The sequence below is a fragment of the Thamnophis sirtalis genome, unplaced genomic scaffold, assembly GCF_051295495.1.
Source record: "Thamnophis sirtalis isolate CommonGarterSnake01/CBP01778 unplaced genomic scaffold, rThaSir2_p1.2 scaffold_6, whole genome shotgun sequence".
In the NCBI taxonomy this organism is placed as follows: domain Eukaryota; kingdom Metazoa; phylum Chordata; class Lepidosauria; order Squamata; family Natricidae; genus Thamnophis; species Thamnophis sirtalis.
The window spans coordinates 60,759,110-60,778,052 of record NW_028261386.1 but is presented as its reverse complement, the minus strand read 5'-3'; the positions used below and the strand labels follow the sequence as shown (position 1 = coordinate 60,778,052).

At 35.6% G+C, this 18,943-nt stretch overlaps 1 protein-coding gene across 1 annotated transcript in view; it reads left to right on the top strand.

Annotated features, from left to right (window-relative positions):
- TTC27 (tetratricopeptide repeat domain 27) overlaps positions 1-18,943 on the top strand; it is a 93,129-nt gene that overhangs the window by 20,036 nt on the left and 54,150 nt on the right. The window contains exons 7-9 of the mRNA XM_014058983.2: positions 4,204-4,340; positions 5,231-5,343; positions 8,939-9,005. Of these exons, the coding sequence (XP_013914458.2) occupies positions 4,204-4,340; positions 5,231-5,343; positions 8,939-9,005 (317 nt within the window). The remainder of the gene's footprint in view (positions 1-4,203; positions 4,341-5,230; positions 5,344-8,938; positions 9,006-18,943) is intronic.

The following is an 18,943-nucleotide window of genomic DNA, read 5'->3' as shown; positions in this document are numbered from 1 at the left end:
GTGAAGAGTATGAATTTGTCAATTTTACTTAGATAATAGAAACAGGGTTAATTGCTTACAAATGGTAGAAATATCATTTAAGGATGTGACATGGAAATTACCTTAAAGTTATACATTGTGCAAAGTAAGTAGAACTGACCTTTATGCCTTTTAGAATTTACTTACTTTACTCTTATCCGCCAAAATTATCATTAATTAGTCTCTTCACTTAAAGAAGCATCAAGTAGGGGAAAAACTCTGACTCATCATGACAACAATACTGCATATTAAGACTATATATCCAATTTTTTTTTGAAGAAGTTCATTGGAACTTGCATGACCCTAATACTTTTTTCCTGCTCATTAAAGAAACCTCCTTTTTTCCCCAGGCTGCTGTGCCAGCATGAAAAAGTTGCAGCTGCTTTGAAAGTTGCCTTATGAGCCAACTATTTAAAACAATGGAAGTCTGAAATGAGATGGTGTTGAATCCTGGGGCATAAAACACCCAGACATTGATATTCTTAATTGCAACAAATATTTAATTTGGATTGAGGCAGTTTATTCAGAAAGTCATTTTTCTGCTGGGCTTATTTGCTTCTGTTTTTATTGTATTTTTTCTGTCAGAAATGGAGCTTCTCCGACACAAAAAGCTATATACAATTGTTTTTGGAGCAAAAAACTCCCTGTCTTCTGAAAGTGCCTCATTATTGATTTGACTCTTTATTCTATGACAATGAATAAAGCTAATGATATATTAACTGAAATATTTTTTTCTGTCTCTGCGTGTATGCCATTCTTTTGCTGATTAGAAGGCTCTAAGAGCCAATGTTTTGTCTGGCTAGATGACATGCAGGCTTCCTTTTATCTTTTCCTATGATTTGTTGGATTAAACATTCTGTAATACATTACATATGATTGAATGTGAGCAGCTGACCTCTATACACACAGTTCAACCATATTTTATCCATCTACTAATTGTTACTGTTCTAATCTACCATTTCTCAATGCGTTTAAGGTAGTAAACAGGGTTAAGGCCAGTGGTGGGTTTCAAAAAATTTTGGAACCTCTTCTGTAGGTGAGGCCTGCTTTCCGGGTCCACTGGTGGAACCGCTTCTAACCAGTTCGGTAGATTTGACGAACCGGTTCTACCGAATTGGTGCGAACTGGTAGGAACCCACCTCTGGTTAAGGCCTCTCAATTTTATCATCATAACAACCCTGAGAGGTAGAATCATCTAAGAGTCAGAGCCTTGACTATCACACAGGGAGCTTTGTGGCTAAATGGAGATTTGAACCAAGGATTCCCCATCCCATTATGAACTATCTAGACCACAATGGTTATCATGCCTTATTAGAGTTTATTTAGTTAAGTTAATGTACATCTAAAAACTGGTCCAGCTTTCTATGCATAACTTCCTTCTTTAACAGTTTTAATCTGAAACCCAAAAAAAGGTAAATAGTCTTTATGCATTTTTGATTTGTTTAAATTTGTCTTGGATAAGTTACAAGGATATTCATCTTAATGTAATGTCATCACCTACTGCATGAATGTTGTGCTAGAAAAGTAAGTCTTAGGAATTATGTAACTTAATTTGAGGAGCATGTGATAACATCTGTACTTTAAATTATTTAGAGTGTTGATTTCGGATGACAATTTATGCAAAATTTCTTGGCGATGTTCTAAAATGAATTACATATTAAAACTGTAGAAAACTGTAAGCTTAATCTGTGAAGATCTCAATATCCTACACCAACTGTGTTTATAAAAGCAGCCCTTAGTTTTTAATGTTCTACAAGATTTCAAAGATTTTCCTTGAAGATGGCCAATTGGTATTTTGAGTCAGCATGGGATAAACTGTAACATTAAATAAATGCTCTGTATTTTTTCTAACATTTGGTATAATACATAGGGATTTCTTCCCAGGATACTTAGGGGAAAGGATGTTTTCTACAGAACTGCAGTAGACAGAGGAAAGAGTTAACACTTTTCCTCCCTCTTCTGATGTAATCTTTATAATTATTATGCCTGAGATGGATCTCTGGAAATAATAAATGCTTGAAATGATTTGGCTCTAAAACTAAAGTTGGTGAGTCTTCAGTAGACTTTAAAGGCAAATATTTGTTCCTTGAACAGTATTCTTTGTCTTTTGACTCCGAGACACATAGATTCATTTTTTAACTCTTCCTATTTTTTTCTTCGTTGTTTCTTTTCTTCTTGCTTTCTAAACATACCATTATAGTACTGTTTCCTTTGATTTCAGAACCAAGAATGTGGTTAGTGTGGAATATTTTAACATTTTCATATTCTATTCTGATTGGAATCACTCATATTAAATCTTAATATGGACTGCTTTGATTATGGTTATTCAAATAAACTAGGACTAGACAAGCTTTGGATTACCACAGTTAGTAAACCTAGAGTATAAGGGCTATTGTACTAAAGTACATTGTAACCCCCAACTCTGGAATCTCAAATTTATGTTTTTAGCTACAATGCATTGTGGATTATCCATATTATTAAAATATACCATCAAAAATTAAATAAAATTGGTACTTTAAATCTGGATCAAGGATCCATACATTTTTATTCAAAATAATAGAAAATTGAAATATTAATTTTGGTGGTGGTATCCTGATTAAGAAAATTAAATGGAATATGTCATTATTAGATTATTTGATATAACACAGTGGTTAAACTGCTTGACATAGAAGGTGCATACAGTAGTATTCAACCAACAACCCGATTAAAAGGAACAAAAGAGTTTTTACAATATGGATTTTAACCAAGCTTTGTTCGTGTAAATATTTTAAACGTTTGTTTTAAATCTGTACTTAAAAGAATCCAAATGGAAGCAGTAATATTTATAATTTAAGGGTTTTGTGGTGCAATAATTAGCCCCATGATTTATTCTTTACTATGGAGTTTAATTTTGGCAGAACTATTATTATTGTAATATTATTTTATAAGATTTGCTCCCCACTAAGCAATTTTTTCTTTCCTTATTTGAAGTTGAATTGCCAAACTTGGTGTTATTTCCAGCTGCTACCAGTATTTTAGGGAACTGTGGCTGGGACCAAGGAACTGTTGCTGTTGCTTTCAAGTTCCCAAGACCGAGCATTTTAAAATAGCTTCATTGCTGAACGTTATTGAAAGAACTCTAGCCGCTGAATGTGCAAAGAGATGTGAAATTTGGCTCATCAGGATTTGAAAACGAACGTGTTCAGCTTTTTATTCATATTTCAGCCTGAGCAAATTGCTTGCACAGCTTTTTGATTTGAACGAAATGTTGCAAGCAACAGCAGCATTTACAACAAGTCAGTCCATTTTATCTCACATTTTGCTTTTTTTTTTAATCAGAATTTTGATCCCTGGCAATTTTAAACCAATTAGACCTGTATCTTTTGGGTGTGTGTTTTTTTTTAAGTAGTTAATCACTACTTTTCAGATCAATTCAAGAACTGGAAGAGGACAAGATAAAGCTACAGATATCAGAGAGACAGAATGGAAACATGATAAAAGCAACACCATACTGTTAGTAAATGTGCTTTAAGGCACAAAAATGTAGCAGCCGTCACAACCCTGGTCAAAAGCTGGTCAACTGGGCACCAGAAAAGCAGCTGTAGGGTGTTCTCCAGCAAAAAGATGCCATATTGGGGCTATTCTGCTCACTCCTGACATGTTATACCCGTGGAGACAAGGCAGGGAGAGATTGACTCCTCAGATGCTTCTCTATGCATAATAGACTCCAGTGGAAGGCAGCAGACGTGTGGATTGCCCAATCCAATCTTAAACCATAGAGTTTCTCATGGGGCCACATTGCCATAACTCTGCCTGCAATTCAAGTTTATCAAATATTTTTTATCTTTAAAAACTAATAAATTGAAGCACTTAACATAAAAAGGAATACAATATTTTTAATTATGGTAGTTTTTAGACTCAGTTTGATAGATTATTGGAAACTAAGTACATATTTTTTTCTGATGAATTGTTATCATTACATGGGGAAATGTCACTGAAAAAATAACACAACAGCAACAGCGTTTTGCCACTGCTTCAGTGCTGTGCATTTCTTCTTAAAAACATAAAAATGTATATATGCAAGTTCTTTGATCAGAAGCCTTCAGAGAACACCCATATAATTCTGCGTGCATAAAAGGCATATCTCAAATCCATATATTCTGTACTCGCAATGAATTTCTATTTTGTTCTAATGGTTTTTTGCAGGTGCTCTGGGAAAAAGAACAAGATTTCAGGAAAAATATGTAGCCCAACTGATTCTAGATGTTCAGAGGAAAGATAACATCATCCTTCCTTACCGAGAGCTTAGTCCAGCACCTACTCCACTAGAAGATTTAACTAAGGTATTTAAATCAAACAAAAGTACTAAGTACTATCTTTTGGAAGGGTCTGCCTTTGTGTGGGTTATCATTTGTTTTGTGAGTTATTTGTACTCCTTCAAATAGTTTTGTTTTCCCCATCCTTTAATTATCTATTACTTAATTGCCTATGAAATTAAGTCTGTTCTGCACCTGGAAATAAGTATGAATGTGTTTGCATCCCCCTCACCCGAAAATTCTAAGTGATTTACATATCATTAAAATGGACAGTTAAATCAACAATCATATCAGGCATCTTATCAGGCACCTTAAATCAACCTCATTCAAGTAACACCCCAGTCAAGATTTCCTTTCAATACAGATTTCGACTTCAGAAGAACTGTATTCCTCAAGGCCACAAGTGGAAAGAAACATCCTAAGTATCTATCTCCTGCTGAATTTCCAATAATTATTGTACACACAGTCGCTTCATATTTAAAGGAGATATATTACAAAGGAAAAATATGGTAAAGCGCCTTCCAATAAAGTTTATTTGTGGCAATAGGATCTTCCTCAGGAAAAATTCTTCATAAGTTTTCAAGAAAACTCAGGATTTCTGGAGTATAGTTTGAAGACCACTAACTGGAATTTATTTCCAAACCATTCTGTTTCTTCAAGGAACTTTTTATTCTTTAGCCACAGCTCTGGTGTTCTGTCAGCTCTCCTAGTTCTTGCTTAAATCATCTTCAACACAGTTGCTGTTGTGCTAGCCAAGAGAATCCTTCTCTGTGGCTTAGTCAAGAGGGGAATTTATATTCCTGGCAAAGCTAAAATCAAATGCTGCTGTTCAAGATATTTTTTATGTTATTACTGCAACTTCCAAACAGATGAACAACTTTAGATGTAATTTATCACTTGTGTATATTTCCCCACAGAATTATGCTTTAGATGATGACACCGTACTCAATGAAATAAAGTTTGAAGAATCTCATCAGAACCAGATGCCTGACCTCTGTGCAGAAGAACTTGCTGTAATCCTTGGCATTTGGTAAGATGATAAACTTGGTTCCATCATTGTCAGTGCCCAGTCATAGCCAGGCTGCTTTTAAGAAAAGGCTAAAAACACACATCAAAGCAATACCTCTAATGGGCAAGCCAACACAGTGTATCAGCTTTTGAATTATCTAAAGCCTCTTAAATTATGTGATGATAAATGCTATAAAAATGTTGGGTACGTCCATGTGTGTGGTTTGAGGGAAGTAGCTGATGTCGGAGGAACTGAAAACATTAACTTATGTTAGATGTTGCTCTGAATCCAGAATGATTGGAATAAGGAATACATAATGGCCTATTTTTGAAGAGACAGATAGGAGGTTCAGTTCTTTAACTATCATGTGTAAAAGATAATATTTTGAGAGTTGGCACATATTTTGTCACTGTAGTCTTGTGCACAAGTTATTGTGGTAAGAGCATTGAAACATGGGAGTGCTATCTATACTATCTTGAGTTTCTGGAGGAAAGGCAAGATAGCAAGAACAAAACTAAACATATAAATTACTTTAGGTAGCTTTGTTATATGTTTTCAGCCTCTAAATAACCCTCTGCAAGGATTGCAAGCTTAGTACTAGTGCGTGTGTGCACGCACATACACATGCACACACCACACTTCCCTAAATGCTTAGCTGAATAGAATTGAATGTTTTGAATTTCAGAAAGCTACATGAATAAAAAGTTGACCGGAAGTTATCCAGCTGAATAGACGTGGGGGGGGGGGTGTTAGCTCTCAAGAGCCTCACATGAACCCTGTCTGACAAACCTATTCCGAGATCCTTTTGAATGAGAACCCCCCTGGAGGAGGGGGGAAGAAGGGGCAGTGTGTCATCAGACCCAGGAGGGAGGCAACAGTTGGAGATTTACCCTCTGAATCGGAGCAAGGGCAGCAGCATGGCAACATGGCTGCACAAGAAGCTGGCTTCCAGCCAAAGCAACTGAACAGGAGTGTGAGGATGAGATGAAAGACTGGTAAGAAGATTCATTTAACCCAGTCATAAATCAAAACTTGGAAAAGACAAAGAATCTTGAGAGTACAAATAATATTAATAGACATCTGGATTTTGGCAAAAGGAAAGAAAGAAAGGGAAAATGGAGGATTGAAACACTAGCCCTCCAAAAAGCCATCTGTTTGAAACAATTTGTACAGAAAGGGAGAAAGCAGAGAAGTGACAAAGCCACTCAGATACAAACTCTAAATTTGGTTTTGGATTTGAAATAGAAACCAAACATTCCGAGGTGATTTACTTCGTCCGAATTTCTTCCAACTAATATATCTTAAGCAACTTCAATTAATGAGAAGTGGAATGCAACAAGGGAGAAAAATCAAGAAGAAAGCACTATTTTCTCACCAATAGCTGATAACCTAATCTTGCCTTTGCGGGAAGTTTTAATCAACCAACTGCCATAAATCAGAACTTGGAAAAACAGAAAGCGAAGAGAAAAATACCCGAGTTTGGCTCTATGCAAGTTTGTTCCAATTAATATATTTTGAGCAACTATAATCAAGAAGAGGCGGAAGGTAGCAAGGGAAAAAATAATAACAAAATCAAGAAGTGGGAAAATACGAAGTTTTTTTCTTTTTCTTTTCTGCAAAAGATTAAGGTGGCTCCAGCTTCTCTTCCGTTTTCACATTAGTTGAATTAGCTAAATTTAAAGTGGTCCAGAACTTTCGAAATAAGATCTGTATAACTAACTGAAATTTGGAACTAGACATTAAGGAAGAACAAAAGACCAAGATGGCTCCTGTCGCTCTTCTCCACAGCAGCTGAATTAGATAAATTTAAGGTGGACTAGAACTCTGAAATAAGAACTGTATAATTAACTGTAACTTTGGAACTGGACATGATGGAAAGGTGGGAATTTGAAGAACTACGTGAAATTATAAAAAATATACATAAATCATTAAAATCAAGCTTAAATAGAATTCTGAATTCAGAGAAGCAGGTATTTAAAGAAGAAGGGAAGGAAGAAGGGAGGAAGGATAATGAAGAGGTGGAAACAGTGGAAAATAAAAAGCAGGAAAAAAAACTCCATTAGGTTTGGCAGTGGTACAGGGAAAATTGAAAAGGAGGTGTGTGTCCTCAACAAAAGGAAATAAAGGCAGACAAAAGATGTTTCGGAGGGTGACAGTGGCATAAGGAAAACTGAAGAAGGAGGTTACGCCCCAACAAATGGAAATATAAAAGATTTCTTTGACGGTGGCTTGGGGAATATTGAAGAGGATGGACGTGTCAAAACAAAGAAAAGGGAGAAGACAGGAATAGAGAAGTGGGACAAAAGACTTACTAGCAAAAAATCAAACAACTTGAAATTGTTATATAGGAAAACATAAAGCTGAGATAAGGGGTTTACTCCTAAATATGACAATAAAATTGAGTTGCTAACTGATTGAATATGATAATGGAAAGATAATTAAATAAAGGTTAAAATATATGGAAGATGGACAAATATGAAACTGATATGGGGAGATTGTAAAGCAGAGATTTGCGCTTATTTTACATGATAATTAAATTGAGTTGCTAATTGATTGACTATGACAATGGAAGGACAACGAAGCATGGGTTAAAATATGCTATTGCTATATGTGAAATATGGACAAAGTGATAATGAACAAAGTGAGATGTGTACTGCTTGTTATTCTATATAGTAGATTAAGGGAATTGTAATGAACAATTGTACATCTCAGTTGTCCATCGTGGCCAAAACTAGGCTGGGGGTGGAGTTTAAAAGCACAGTGACTATATGTATACTTTTCCTCCCTTTTTAAAAAAGGAAGGAGGAAGATATATGTTAAAATTAAATATGTATATTGAAAAGGAATTATAAATACCATCAACATAAAATGGAGCTTGCTCAGAAGCTGAAATACACCAAGTAAATGAGATGAAGAGTGTGAAGTAGAGGAGAGAGGTAAGGGAAGAAAAGAGAGATAGGAGAGAGGGCGGGGGTGGGGGTGGGGAAGAGAAGGAAAGAAAGAAGGAGTGGAAAGGGGAGAGAGGAGAAGGAGAGAGGAAGGGGAAGTAAAGAAGGACGACAGGGGGAAGAAAGGAGGTAGGGAGGAGGAGGACAGAGGGAGAAGAAAATGATGGATAAGGTACAAAAAGGTTGTATGAAGGGCAGAAGAGCCAATAATTGTTTAATTGTTTTTGGGAGTTGATGGTAAGACAAATTGATGTAAACATTTAATAATATAATATGATGTGGCTATGTAATAGTATACATGTGGTTATATGTTATGAAAATGAAAAAATAAAAAACTTTATATAAAAAAATATTGAAGTTAGGGATAGTAGAAGAGCCAATAATTGTTTTTGGGAGTTGATGGTAAGATGAATTGATGTAAACATTTAATAATGTGTGTGTGTGTGTGTGTGTGTGTGTGTGTGTGTGTGTGTGTATGTATGTATATTAGTAGATTTTCACAGGTTTAGATATGCTGGTCTTGTTGTATTCGGGTCCTTTCCCGTGTAAGATTGAGATTGTCTTGGCAACGTTTTAGCGAGGTCTCACTCGCATCTTCAGGCTCAGGCTATATATATATATATAAAAAGAAAGCTACATGAATAAAAATGTATTCTTTTTTTTTACAGTATAGACTTTCAGAAAAACAATCCTGTCCATAAACTTACAGAAGAGGAGCTTCTTGCTTTTACATCAGTAAGTAACTGACCAGTTTTTTTACTTCTAAAAATGTTTTCATGTGTTTATTGAATGGATCACATGTTGACTTGCTTGCTGTTCTCAGAGAAGGAGCTTCTATGTACATGGGCAATATTATATAGATAGAAGCAGAGACCTACCTAATCCATTTTCTGATTCTTATCCAGGTACCAATAGAAAGTCCATAGACAGGACATAAGTGTGCTATCTCCCTTCCATTCATATTTTCTAGCAATTAATATTAAGAGGTTAATATTAAGAAGTTAAGAGACCTTGATTCCTAGAGATAATATATTGATATAAATTTGTCTTGCTCCCTTTTTGGTCTCAGGAAATCTTACAGTAACACACTCCACATGTCTGCTATATTCTATATAGACATTTGATAGATTTAATTTGTCCTAAACCTGCCATATAATTTCACATGCTTCAGTTGTGCCCCCATCTGTCTTCATAGCAAGAGTTGCTTCATTCATAATGTCGTGCGATACAATTTTCTGTATCAATCCAAATACTCTTTTTGAGATTTAGTGACTAGAATAGTATAAACAGCCTCCCCAACATATATAATCAAAAAATGCTTCTATTTGATCTTTTTGTTAGAACTTAAATTGTGTTACTGCCATAAATGCCTATATTTCTGCTGCATGTATTTCATTAAACTGGTTTAAGCTGACTTTAAGTGAAATAGTGGTATTGTTATCCACTATCTTATACAAACAACTTTTTGTGCTTTGCAATTTGTTATGGATTACCCAGATGGAAACAGGTTGCTTGGCGCATTGAAGGTTATCTAAAGTAATAAAATGGACTGTGGGGCAAAGAGTTGAATATTGTATGAGAATAAAAAATGGGAAAGTAAGAATAATGGTTGAATACTGAAAGCGTTTCAAGCTGCATTTCTACTGTATTGACTATGAAACCATAATTTTATGATTCGGTAATTGTCTTCACATAAAATTGTTTTGAATAAATTACTGTAGTTCAGCCCTTGAATCCCTGCTGATCAAGAGTACAAATTATGATCAACAATAGGGATTGATCAACAACTGCTGAATTAAAACTGTTCTGGTCAGTAAAATATAGTCCATGCCTTCACAAAGTGTTTCCTTGGATCACTTTGACATGCTTCCAGATCAGAGGCGGATTGCTCCCAGTTCCGCCCAGATTGGGCAAACCAGTAGTACCGGCGGCAGGAGGCTCTGCCCACCCACCCAGCGCAGATGCATCATGTGCCCCCCCCAACTGGTAATAAAAAAATTGGCAACCCACCACTGTTCCAAATCCATTTTATAAGTGTTATGAGGCAGTTGTTGGATGATACAAATTTTATGGCTCGTTTCAAGTTTTTTGGTTTCCCAGAAAATAACAAAATATTAATAGAATGTAAATATTTATTAATACACTAATATGTTAGAATCCATGACAGGTAGTTCTTAACTTAACAACAATAATTGAGCCTGCAATTAAGTGTTGTGGTCATTAAATGGTTTTATAACTTTTTTCTGATAGTTGTTAAGTGAATGCAGCAGTCATTAAGTGAAGCGAACTTGGTGAGTGTTAAATGAATCTGTTTTATTCATTGGATGATTTTTGCTGGAAACTGGAAATGAATACCGGAATCCAGCAAAAAATGTCAAAAATCATAGTCATGCAACCTCAGGATATTGCAAATGGCTGTAAAGATGAGCTGGTTTCCAGGCACCCAAAATGCGATCACATGACTGTGTGTGTGTGCAGCCATCGGATATTCAAAATTGGATTGTAAGTTCCTTTTGAGGTGTCCATTGTAATTTTGAACGGTCTCTAAGTGGACAGTCGTAACTTACGATGAGGACTATCCTCATTTTCCATAATTCTCTGTTAAAAAATGGTTTATTTTCATGACTGAAATCCAGAATTACGTAGAGCAGGCTTCCCTGGCTACATTATTTCCAGATGGAGGTTGAAGTCTAAGATAATGGGGAGCAGGAGACCAGGGAAGATGGATTTAATTTTTTTGAAGAATTGCTGAGTCAGGAATTTCTCTCTCCAGAATTTCTAGTTATTCTCTTGATATCCTTTTATTACTCCAGGATGTGTAGGTAGATTATTTGCAAAATAGATAAGACAAAGAAAATATCATATGGAACTCAGCTGACAAGTAGCTGCTCTATAACCACCTTAGCTCTGCACCTTGTTACTTCAGGAGATACAACCAAGACCATCCCCAGAACACATGAATCCATTCTTCCCAAGATATATTTCTCCTTATAGTACTAAGAAGGCCTGATTAAGAATCTGGATTTATGAAGACTTGGTTGAATTTGGTACCTCAAGTCTTTTAGATTTGAACACTGATATTGGGACATTCAGGTACGCAGTGGCTAAGACGCTGAGCTTCTCGATCAGAAAGGTTGGCAGTTTGGTGGTTCAAATCCCTAGTGCCACATAATGAAGTGAGCTCCTGTTACTTGTCCCAGCTTCTGCCAACCTAGCAGTTCATAAGCATGTAAAAATGCAAGTAGAAAAGTAGAAACCACCTTTGGTGGGAAGGTAACAGTGTTCTGTGCGCCTTCAACATTTAGTCATGCTGGCCACATGACTACGGGGAAGTCTTCAGACAGCGCTGGCTCTTCGGCTTTGAAACAGAGATGAGCACTAGAGTCAGAAAATACTAGCACATATGTGCGAGGGGAACCTTTACCTTTATTGGGACATTCAGCAGGGAAGAACTATAATCACTATGTGCATTTAGTGGCTGTAGGGCAGCTTTGAAGTATGTTCTGCCACTTGATCTAGATTTCCTTGAAGTCATTCATCTTTTGTGTTGGGCAAATAGACTATAAAGGAAGCAAGTAGAAGCGTTTAGTCTGCCATCTAGTGGCTGATTTAATAAAATAGTATTGTACAGTAGTGTCACTGGAACTGCTTCATTTCCAAAGTTTTAGATATGCATGGTTTACAAGTTGCTAAGAGTGGGCCATAATATTCATTGATAGGTTTAATACTGAATATTTATTATTTAAATGTGTTTTATGATAAAAATTAGAGAAAATAGTTTTAAAGTGTCATAGCTTTGAGTGAATATTCTAATTCTTAATGCAATTCTGAACATTTGTCTCAGCCGCAAAAGTAGAGTTAACATTTCAAGCCCTGAGGTAACTTTTTGTCAAGAGCGTCTTCAACATTTTTAAATTGTTATTTGCTTGGTTTATACAAAAAAAAAACCCCAAAATATGGAAGGAGTATTGGTCAATGAAGTTAATACCATGTTTGACCTCCTCTCCTCTATCAACATATTATTATGTGTATGTGTGAGCAGGCATCTTCTCAGCCTACATGTGGATTCTTAAATCTGCAGGCTGGTTAGATGGTTGTCATACATTCATCAGATATCTGCTAAAATATAGTTATTCTCAAGAAAGGAGACATTTCTCAATACTTCAAAGTAATCTTAGCACTGGCATTTTAGGTCAGAGTCCTAATAGTCATCTTTTATCTCAGAAATTCCTGATCAAGGAGTGTAGTGTATTTTGGGGGATCCACTGCGTTTTAAAATATGCATTTGTGGTAATGTGTTGAATGCCTTCACTTGAAAATAGGCTCTTACATATTTTCAGGGTATTATGTAATTTGGACTTGTTTAAAATATTTGCATCATCTGTGATGTCTCTATAGATGTTCTTGGTGACTTAAAGCAATCAAAAACCTCAGCAGAACTATAACATTCTAAAAAAATTAAATCCGTTTTCTTTTTTTTTCTTTTTTAAATGGTTTTTAAAAAATGGACCATTCATTCAGCAAGTTGTGACAGCACTGAAAAAGGAGACTTATGACTGGTCCTCAAACGTTTTGGCTGTCGCAACACTCCTATAATCATGTGATTGCAATTTGGGCACTAGACAATTGGCTTACATTTATCTTGATTGCAGTATCCCACAGTGATATGACTTTTGCAACTTTCCCTACTAGGTTCACACAAGAAAAGTCAATGGGGAAGCCAGAAAAGGTTGCAAGTCATTACAATAAGTTGTTCGCATACCTCCCTGCCTGGCATCAGCCACCTCTGTTGTACTCATGCATTCTGGTTTATCTGACTGCCTGCTGGCCTACTTCCAAGGCACCTGGCCTACTTCCAATGCATCTGGAACTCGTTTAACAATGCAGATCCTCGCTCAGTAACAGTCATGTGTTATCACATTTTGTAACTGCATTGCTTAGTTCCAAATTCCAATCCCTATTACTGTCATTAACTGAGCACTATCTATATACCCATTTCCTGCTTCAATTGTACACAAACAGTCTCAGTTAATAGCAATAGCTTATATACCACTCCACCAAGATTTACAGCCCTCTCTAAGTGGTTTACAGAGTCAGCATATTGCCCCCAGCAATCTGGCCCCTCATTTTACCGACATCAGAAGGATGGAAGTCAATCTTGAGCCTGTGAGATCAAATTGCAGGATTGCTGGCAACTGGCAGTCAGCAGAAATAGCCTGCAGTACTGCATTCTAATCACTGCGCCGCCATAGCTCTTAATAGTAAAATTTCTCAATGGAGACTTTCTAGAATTACGTTCATGTTTAAGAGTAATCTTTCCCCAACTCTGCTTTACAGATATTTTGGATTATAGCTCCAGAAGCACAGTTCACTTACCTGACTCAGATTTTCTGAAGAATTCTGAGTACAAATTCTTGGACTGTACAGAGTTCTTCCTTTGGCCACAGTTTAAAACCAATATAAGGCATATTCAAGGACAGACTTAACAGATTGACTTTTGACAACACTAGAATACCACTATCACCATCACAGCTGCTTTTGTAGTTGCCCTGCACTTCAAAAATAGCTTGCTTTGGGAACCTCTGAGATAATAAAGGGGTTAGCTTAAAGCGGCTATGTGAAAATGCAAAAACACAGATTAATTAATAATTAATATTAGCCTTTTCTGCAGTTTCTAAAGCATTAGATTATAGAAGAGGGATGAAAGCTGTTATTTTTGGATAAATTCTCTGTGTCATAAGTTGCAAATATTTGCTCCTCAAATATTTCCAAGCTACAGAAGGAACATGTAATCATCCTGCATTGAAATAATGTTTCTGTTCATCTTTTACTGCTTTCCTCCATTTGTTTGGAGGATAGTAAGAAAACAATACAAAATAGGGAAAACGGGATTTATTTGATCAAGGAAGTAGCGTACTGTCAAAAATGAAAAAATACTGTCTGGTTTGAAGGTGAACCAGATGGTGAAGCATGCTCTGCATTTCACTCTTGTTTATCCTTATTTCTTATAAGTGCTCAGAACATGTTGGCATAAAAGAAAGGAGAAAGGTCATTTCATCCTTTTTCTCACCTCTGCACCTCATCTGAACTAACACATCTCATAATTTCCCCTGTGGCTCTGGCTTTGAAGCTTGAATTATTTATTATAGGCAAGATAGAAGGAAAATGGTTTAGGGTTGACTCCAAAGAACCATGAACAAATTAGTTTTTAGTGCTGTCATGAAAGAGCTTACATAAGCATTTTATTTACCCTGACATAAATATTTTGCCTAAGTAGTAAGCATCTAGGCGACTTGGCTTGATTTTGAAAAATCAAATTTTATATAAAATAAAAAAATTGAACTTTGTTATTCCTTAAGCAGGACATGACTAGGAAATACCAATCTGTAGACAAGTAAGATAGTTGCTAAAAAAAGATGATGGCAATAATTTTTGTATTCTTGCAGAGAAAATTATATGTCCACGAATCAAGCTCAATTAAAAGGAGATATTAAAGTTATTAATACTATTTAAAATAAAAAAATCTGTGGAAGTTCTTTTGCAATAAATTCAGATGTGAATTAGCCAATTCTTCTAGGTCAGCAAGATAAAGTATATATTATTATATTTCTTTGTGTACTTTACAATCATGTCAAGGTACCCTGAATTAAAAGTTATTCAGAAAATCTAACAATCTATTCCCTGTAAATTGATGTAATATGGATTATTAATATAAAGTGTTCAATTATAGTAAATTTTATGAAGGAGGGACCGGTGAACCTTATTTATCATCTTTGTGTTCTGTTGGCTTATGCTTTATTTCCTTCATCTTTGTTATATTTTGTTCTATATGCTGTGCCAGTAAAAAATAAAAAAGGGGGGAGTAGTTTTATACTTTACAGACTTAGCAGTAGAACGTTTTGGTATGTGAAATAAGAGTTCCTCAGATGAAACTTTTAGTTTCCTCCCTCTTTTTTCCCCTCATCTCAGTGCTATTTTTTCTGGCAGCCTTGTTAACAACTGGGTGGTGAGTGCCCAAAAAGATTGTCTCCCTTGCTTGTCTTTGGCCAGCTGTATCTTCTGTGAGTCATTTGGTCATGAGGACTGAGTTTTTTATGGCACAAAAGCAGGATTACAACAGATTGGTGTTTGATCTGGCATATGATATTAGAATACTGAAACAGTTTGTTCTATAACATGTCTGTTTTTCAATGTTTCATCTTAGTTTACCTAGCCTGCTGTGAAACTATAAGCTTATATGTCCTGTCTTGAAAATTGACATCTCACTGGGATATGTGAGACTGAGTCGCAAATTTATTATTTTACCAAATTACCATTGGTGGTCTATCATCCATCAAATAGTCAATTATTTCAGTAATCTAGCAAAATGTACATAGAGTTCATCCAACGGAATAATTTCTTCATATTGAGATTTCTTTTTAAACTGACAAATGAATGTGATGATGGGTCCACAATGTATCAATATATCTTCCTAACTTCATCTTTAATTCCTTTATCTGTATTATAACTATGAATCACTGAAACAAGGAATATTTTGCTGGAGCCATTGTGTGAAATAGCAGATTTGTGTATTATACTTCAGCGTGTGGAGAATGACTGCATTCAGCATGGGGAATAATTAGCGCAAAATTAAAATTAAGGACTTTATCATAAATGTAAGCAAACAAAGGAAGAGAAAGGTTATTAGCTTGAATTTCTATTATTGCACACATTTCTAATCCTTCTAATACTAGAGAAGAAAATGTCAAATGTGGGGAAAACAGGATATGCTAGGTAAGGAATTAATTGATTATGGGCCATCAAGTCATTGTTAAGTCTTAGTGATAGAAGCTATGAAAATGGAAAGATAAAACTTGCTTTATGTCAGAAAAACTCTGTTGGTTATGGATAGTTTGTAAAATACTATAAACGCAGGCATTTTTAGCTTCACACTTTTGGGGGGGTGGGAAGAAAAGACTTCATTCTCTTGAAATTGGTGTTGGAAGAATAATATCCAGGTACTATTTGAATTTAATAGATTGTTGTGGTAGTGATGAGAAGACTAAACAGAGCTATAGTTATATTAGGAAGTCTAAAGCCCCAAAGGTCTAGTAAGAAATTAGATTTAAATAGTGACATTTTTATGCTTTGTTTGAGGGCTATTCTTAGCAGTTTCCTGAAAAGCCCCAAATTTCCTATGAAAATTCCACTGCTATTGGCTTGGAAACTAGCATCTCTTATATGTAGGTCACAGTAACCTGCAAAACATTAGAGTTATAGAGTAAGGAGTATGTGTTTTGTGTGGAAGTAGTCATTGTATTCAGTTCGTGCCTTACTAAGGAAGAAAGTGCTTTCCACTGAATTTATAGACCCTATAAATATTAAATTTATAGAATTTAGTATTTATGTGTTGTAACCAAGAAAACTACAATGATGTAAATATGGATTCACCAGAAGCAATGCTTGAGTTAAAGGGAAACTTTACTTTTCACAATAAAAAAACACTTATATGGAAACTAGCACGTTATAAATCGTAATTGCAGACTGGATGTTAAGAATGCCTCTAGAGTTATTCTTAGAAAACAGATTTCATTTGTAACCTGCCCAGAACTTAAATAAGACAAGTATAGCTAGGAAGGCCTAAAATGCCTTTGTTTTTCCCCATGATCTCCCTCTTGGTCTCACGATTTCCTTAGGTACTACTGCCAGCTTATCTCAAATACGTCTCCCACCCTTTTAAATAAACTGGCACTTTCCCCCTATTAGAAACTAAGTGGTTCCTATCATGCAAGTCCCCCTTTGATGAGAGAATGGGATAAAATTATGATAAATAATTGTAAATGAAAGGAGGAGATATGGCTTGCACGAAAAGTTTACAAATAGAGGTTGAAACATGAAATATGGCTCATTTCCTTGACATGCATATGTGTGTAGAATTTCCCACTGCAAGACACACGAGAACCTTCTGTCTATATTTCAGAAAATACCACTTAATTTTAATAGTTTAAATATGATAACATTTTCTTTCTAAATCCATAGCTTCATTATTTTATCAGTAAATTCACGAAGGACTAAATCTTACATTAGTACTTGAACCAGACATTGTTGCTGTGCTGCCAGCTATTATCTGAAATTCCCTGAACACTGACACTGAGAAACTAAGCCCTTTTCATAATATTCCAAATTCCTGATTTATGGAAGTTGAGATGAGGTGCTCAGAAATATGTACTAATGTATTATTATGTGGTATGGAATGTTATATACATGCCTGGTTTTAGGACTTGGTCCAAGCTAAACACCTAATTGAGTCTAAGGACAGTGTTTCAATCAAACACAATTGAAACAGTTTTCAGCACCACACAGAATAAATGATACGTTTGGAATAAGGTATATGTGAACAGCATGGCTCTCTTCCAGTTGAAGTGAAAAGGGAAAGTCCTGTTTTATACTCAATTCATTATTTAAAACCATTTTAAAGCGACATAGTAAAGCAGGCTCTTTTTTATGTAAAAAAGGCTAATTGAATATCCCTTTTGATTAAGTAAATATTTGATTAAATAGATAAGTAAGTGTTGAAAACTGGTCATATCTGTTCATTCTTAATAGTCTAGTTTCTATACTAGTTAGCTGAGAAATAAAATAAAAATATGTGCAGTGGCTCTTTAGCTTCTGTCAATGCCCAGAAACTGGGTATGGGTCTGGCTGCCTAGGAAGGATTTTAGAAATCCTTGAAAGAAAACCTCTTAGTGATTATTGAAATAAGCAATGATTATTTCAAAGATTGTTAAGAGGTAACAGTAATAAAGTTTCTCTTCAGTTGAGCTACAGAGTTCATGGCCACCTCCGTTGAGTTTTCTTTGCAACAGTACAGAAGGCCATTGCCTTCTCCCTCGTTGTTTTACATAGTGAACTGAATAATGAATCTGTACAATCTGTACATAAGAACAAAGGGATCTATCTACTTATGAACTAGAAGGAATTCAGTATCATTTCAAAACGTTCCTGTGTTGGAGTGACATATTCTATGTATGTGGTGTGGGAAGAACCACATACTTAGGCAGTGAATTATAATGAAAAATACTTGGCTAACATAAACTTAAGATGCATATAGGTTAGCCCACATGGCTTGCCCATGGGCATTTAAAAATGGTAGCAATAGAAAGCCATCACAGAAGGCTTGGGTTTGTTTGTATTCCCATAAGATTAAAAGAGAAAACCCCCACATACAAATCAGTATTTATATTTCTTACCACTCACTTGAGCACAAAATGGGAGTGATCAGAACCTTCCACCACTGGGCTGAAGGTTTGCCTACCAGCAAAGAGCAAAAATAAAAAGAACTAAAACACATCAAGGAAGCCCTCAGAATTTATGGCTATCCCAACTGAGCCTTCAACAAATCTGGAAAAAGATCCATCAGGAGCTGCTCCATTGTGGACGAAGAAGAAAACAACAAACAAAGCAACCTTGTCATTCTATACATTGTAGAAATATCTGAAAATCTCAGAGGATTTTCAGTCAACAAACATACATTCAAACTTTAAAGCTAGGTGTACATTAAGGCAGAAGCTTGTCCACCCGCAAACATAAAGCTCCAGATATAAACTGACCAATGTGAAGTAAAGTGCAACGCAGAGAGACATATGTAGAACTGTACATTGGGGAAGCAAAACAACCACTTCACAAACGCATGG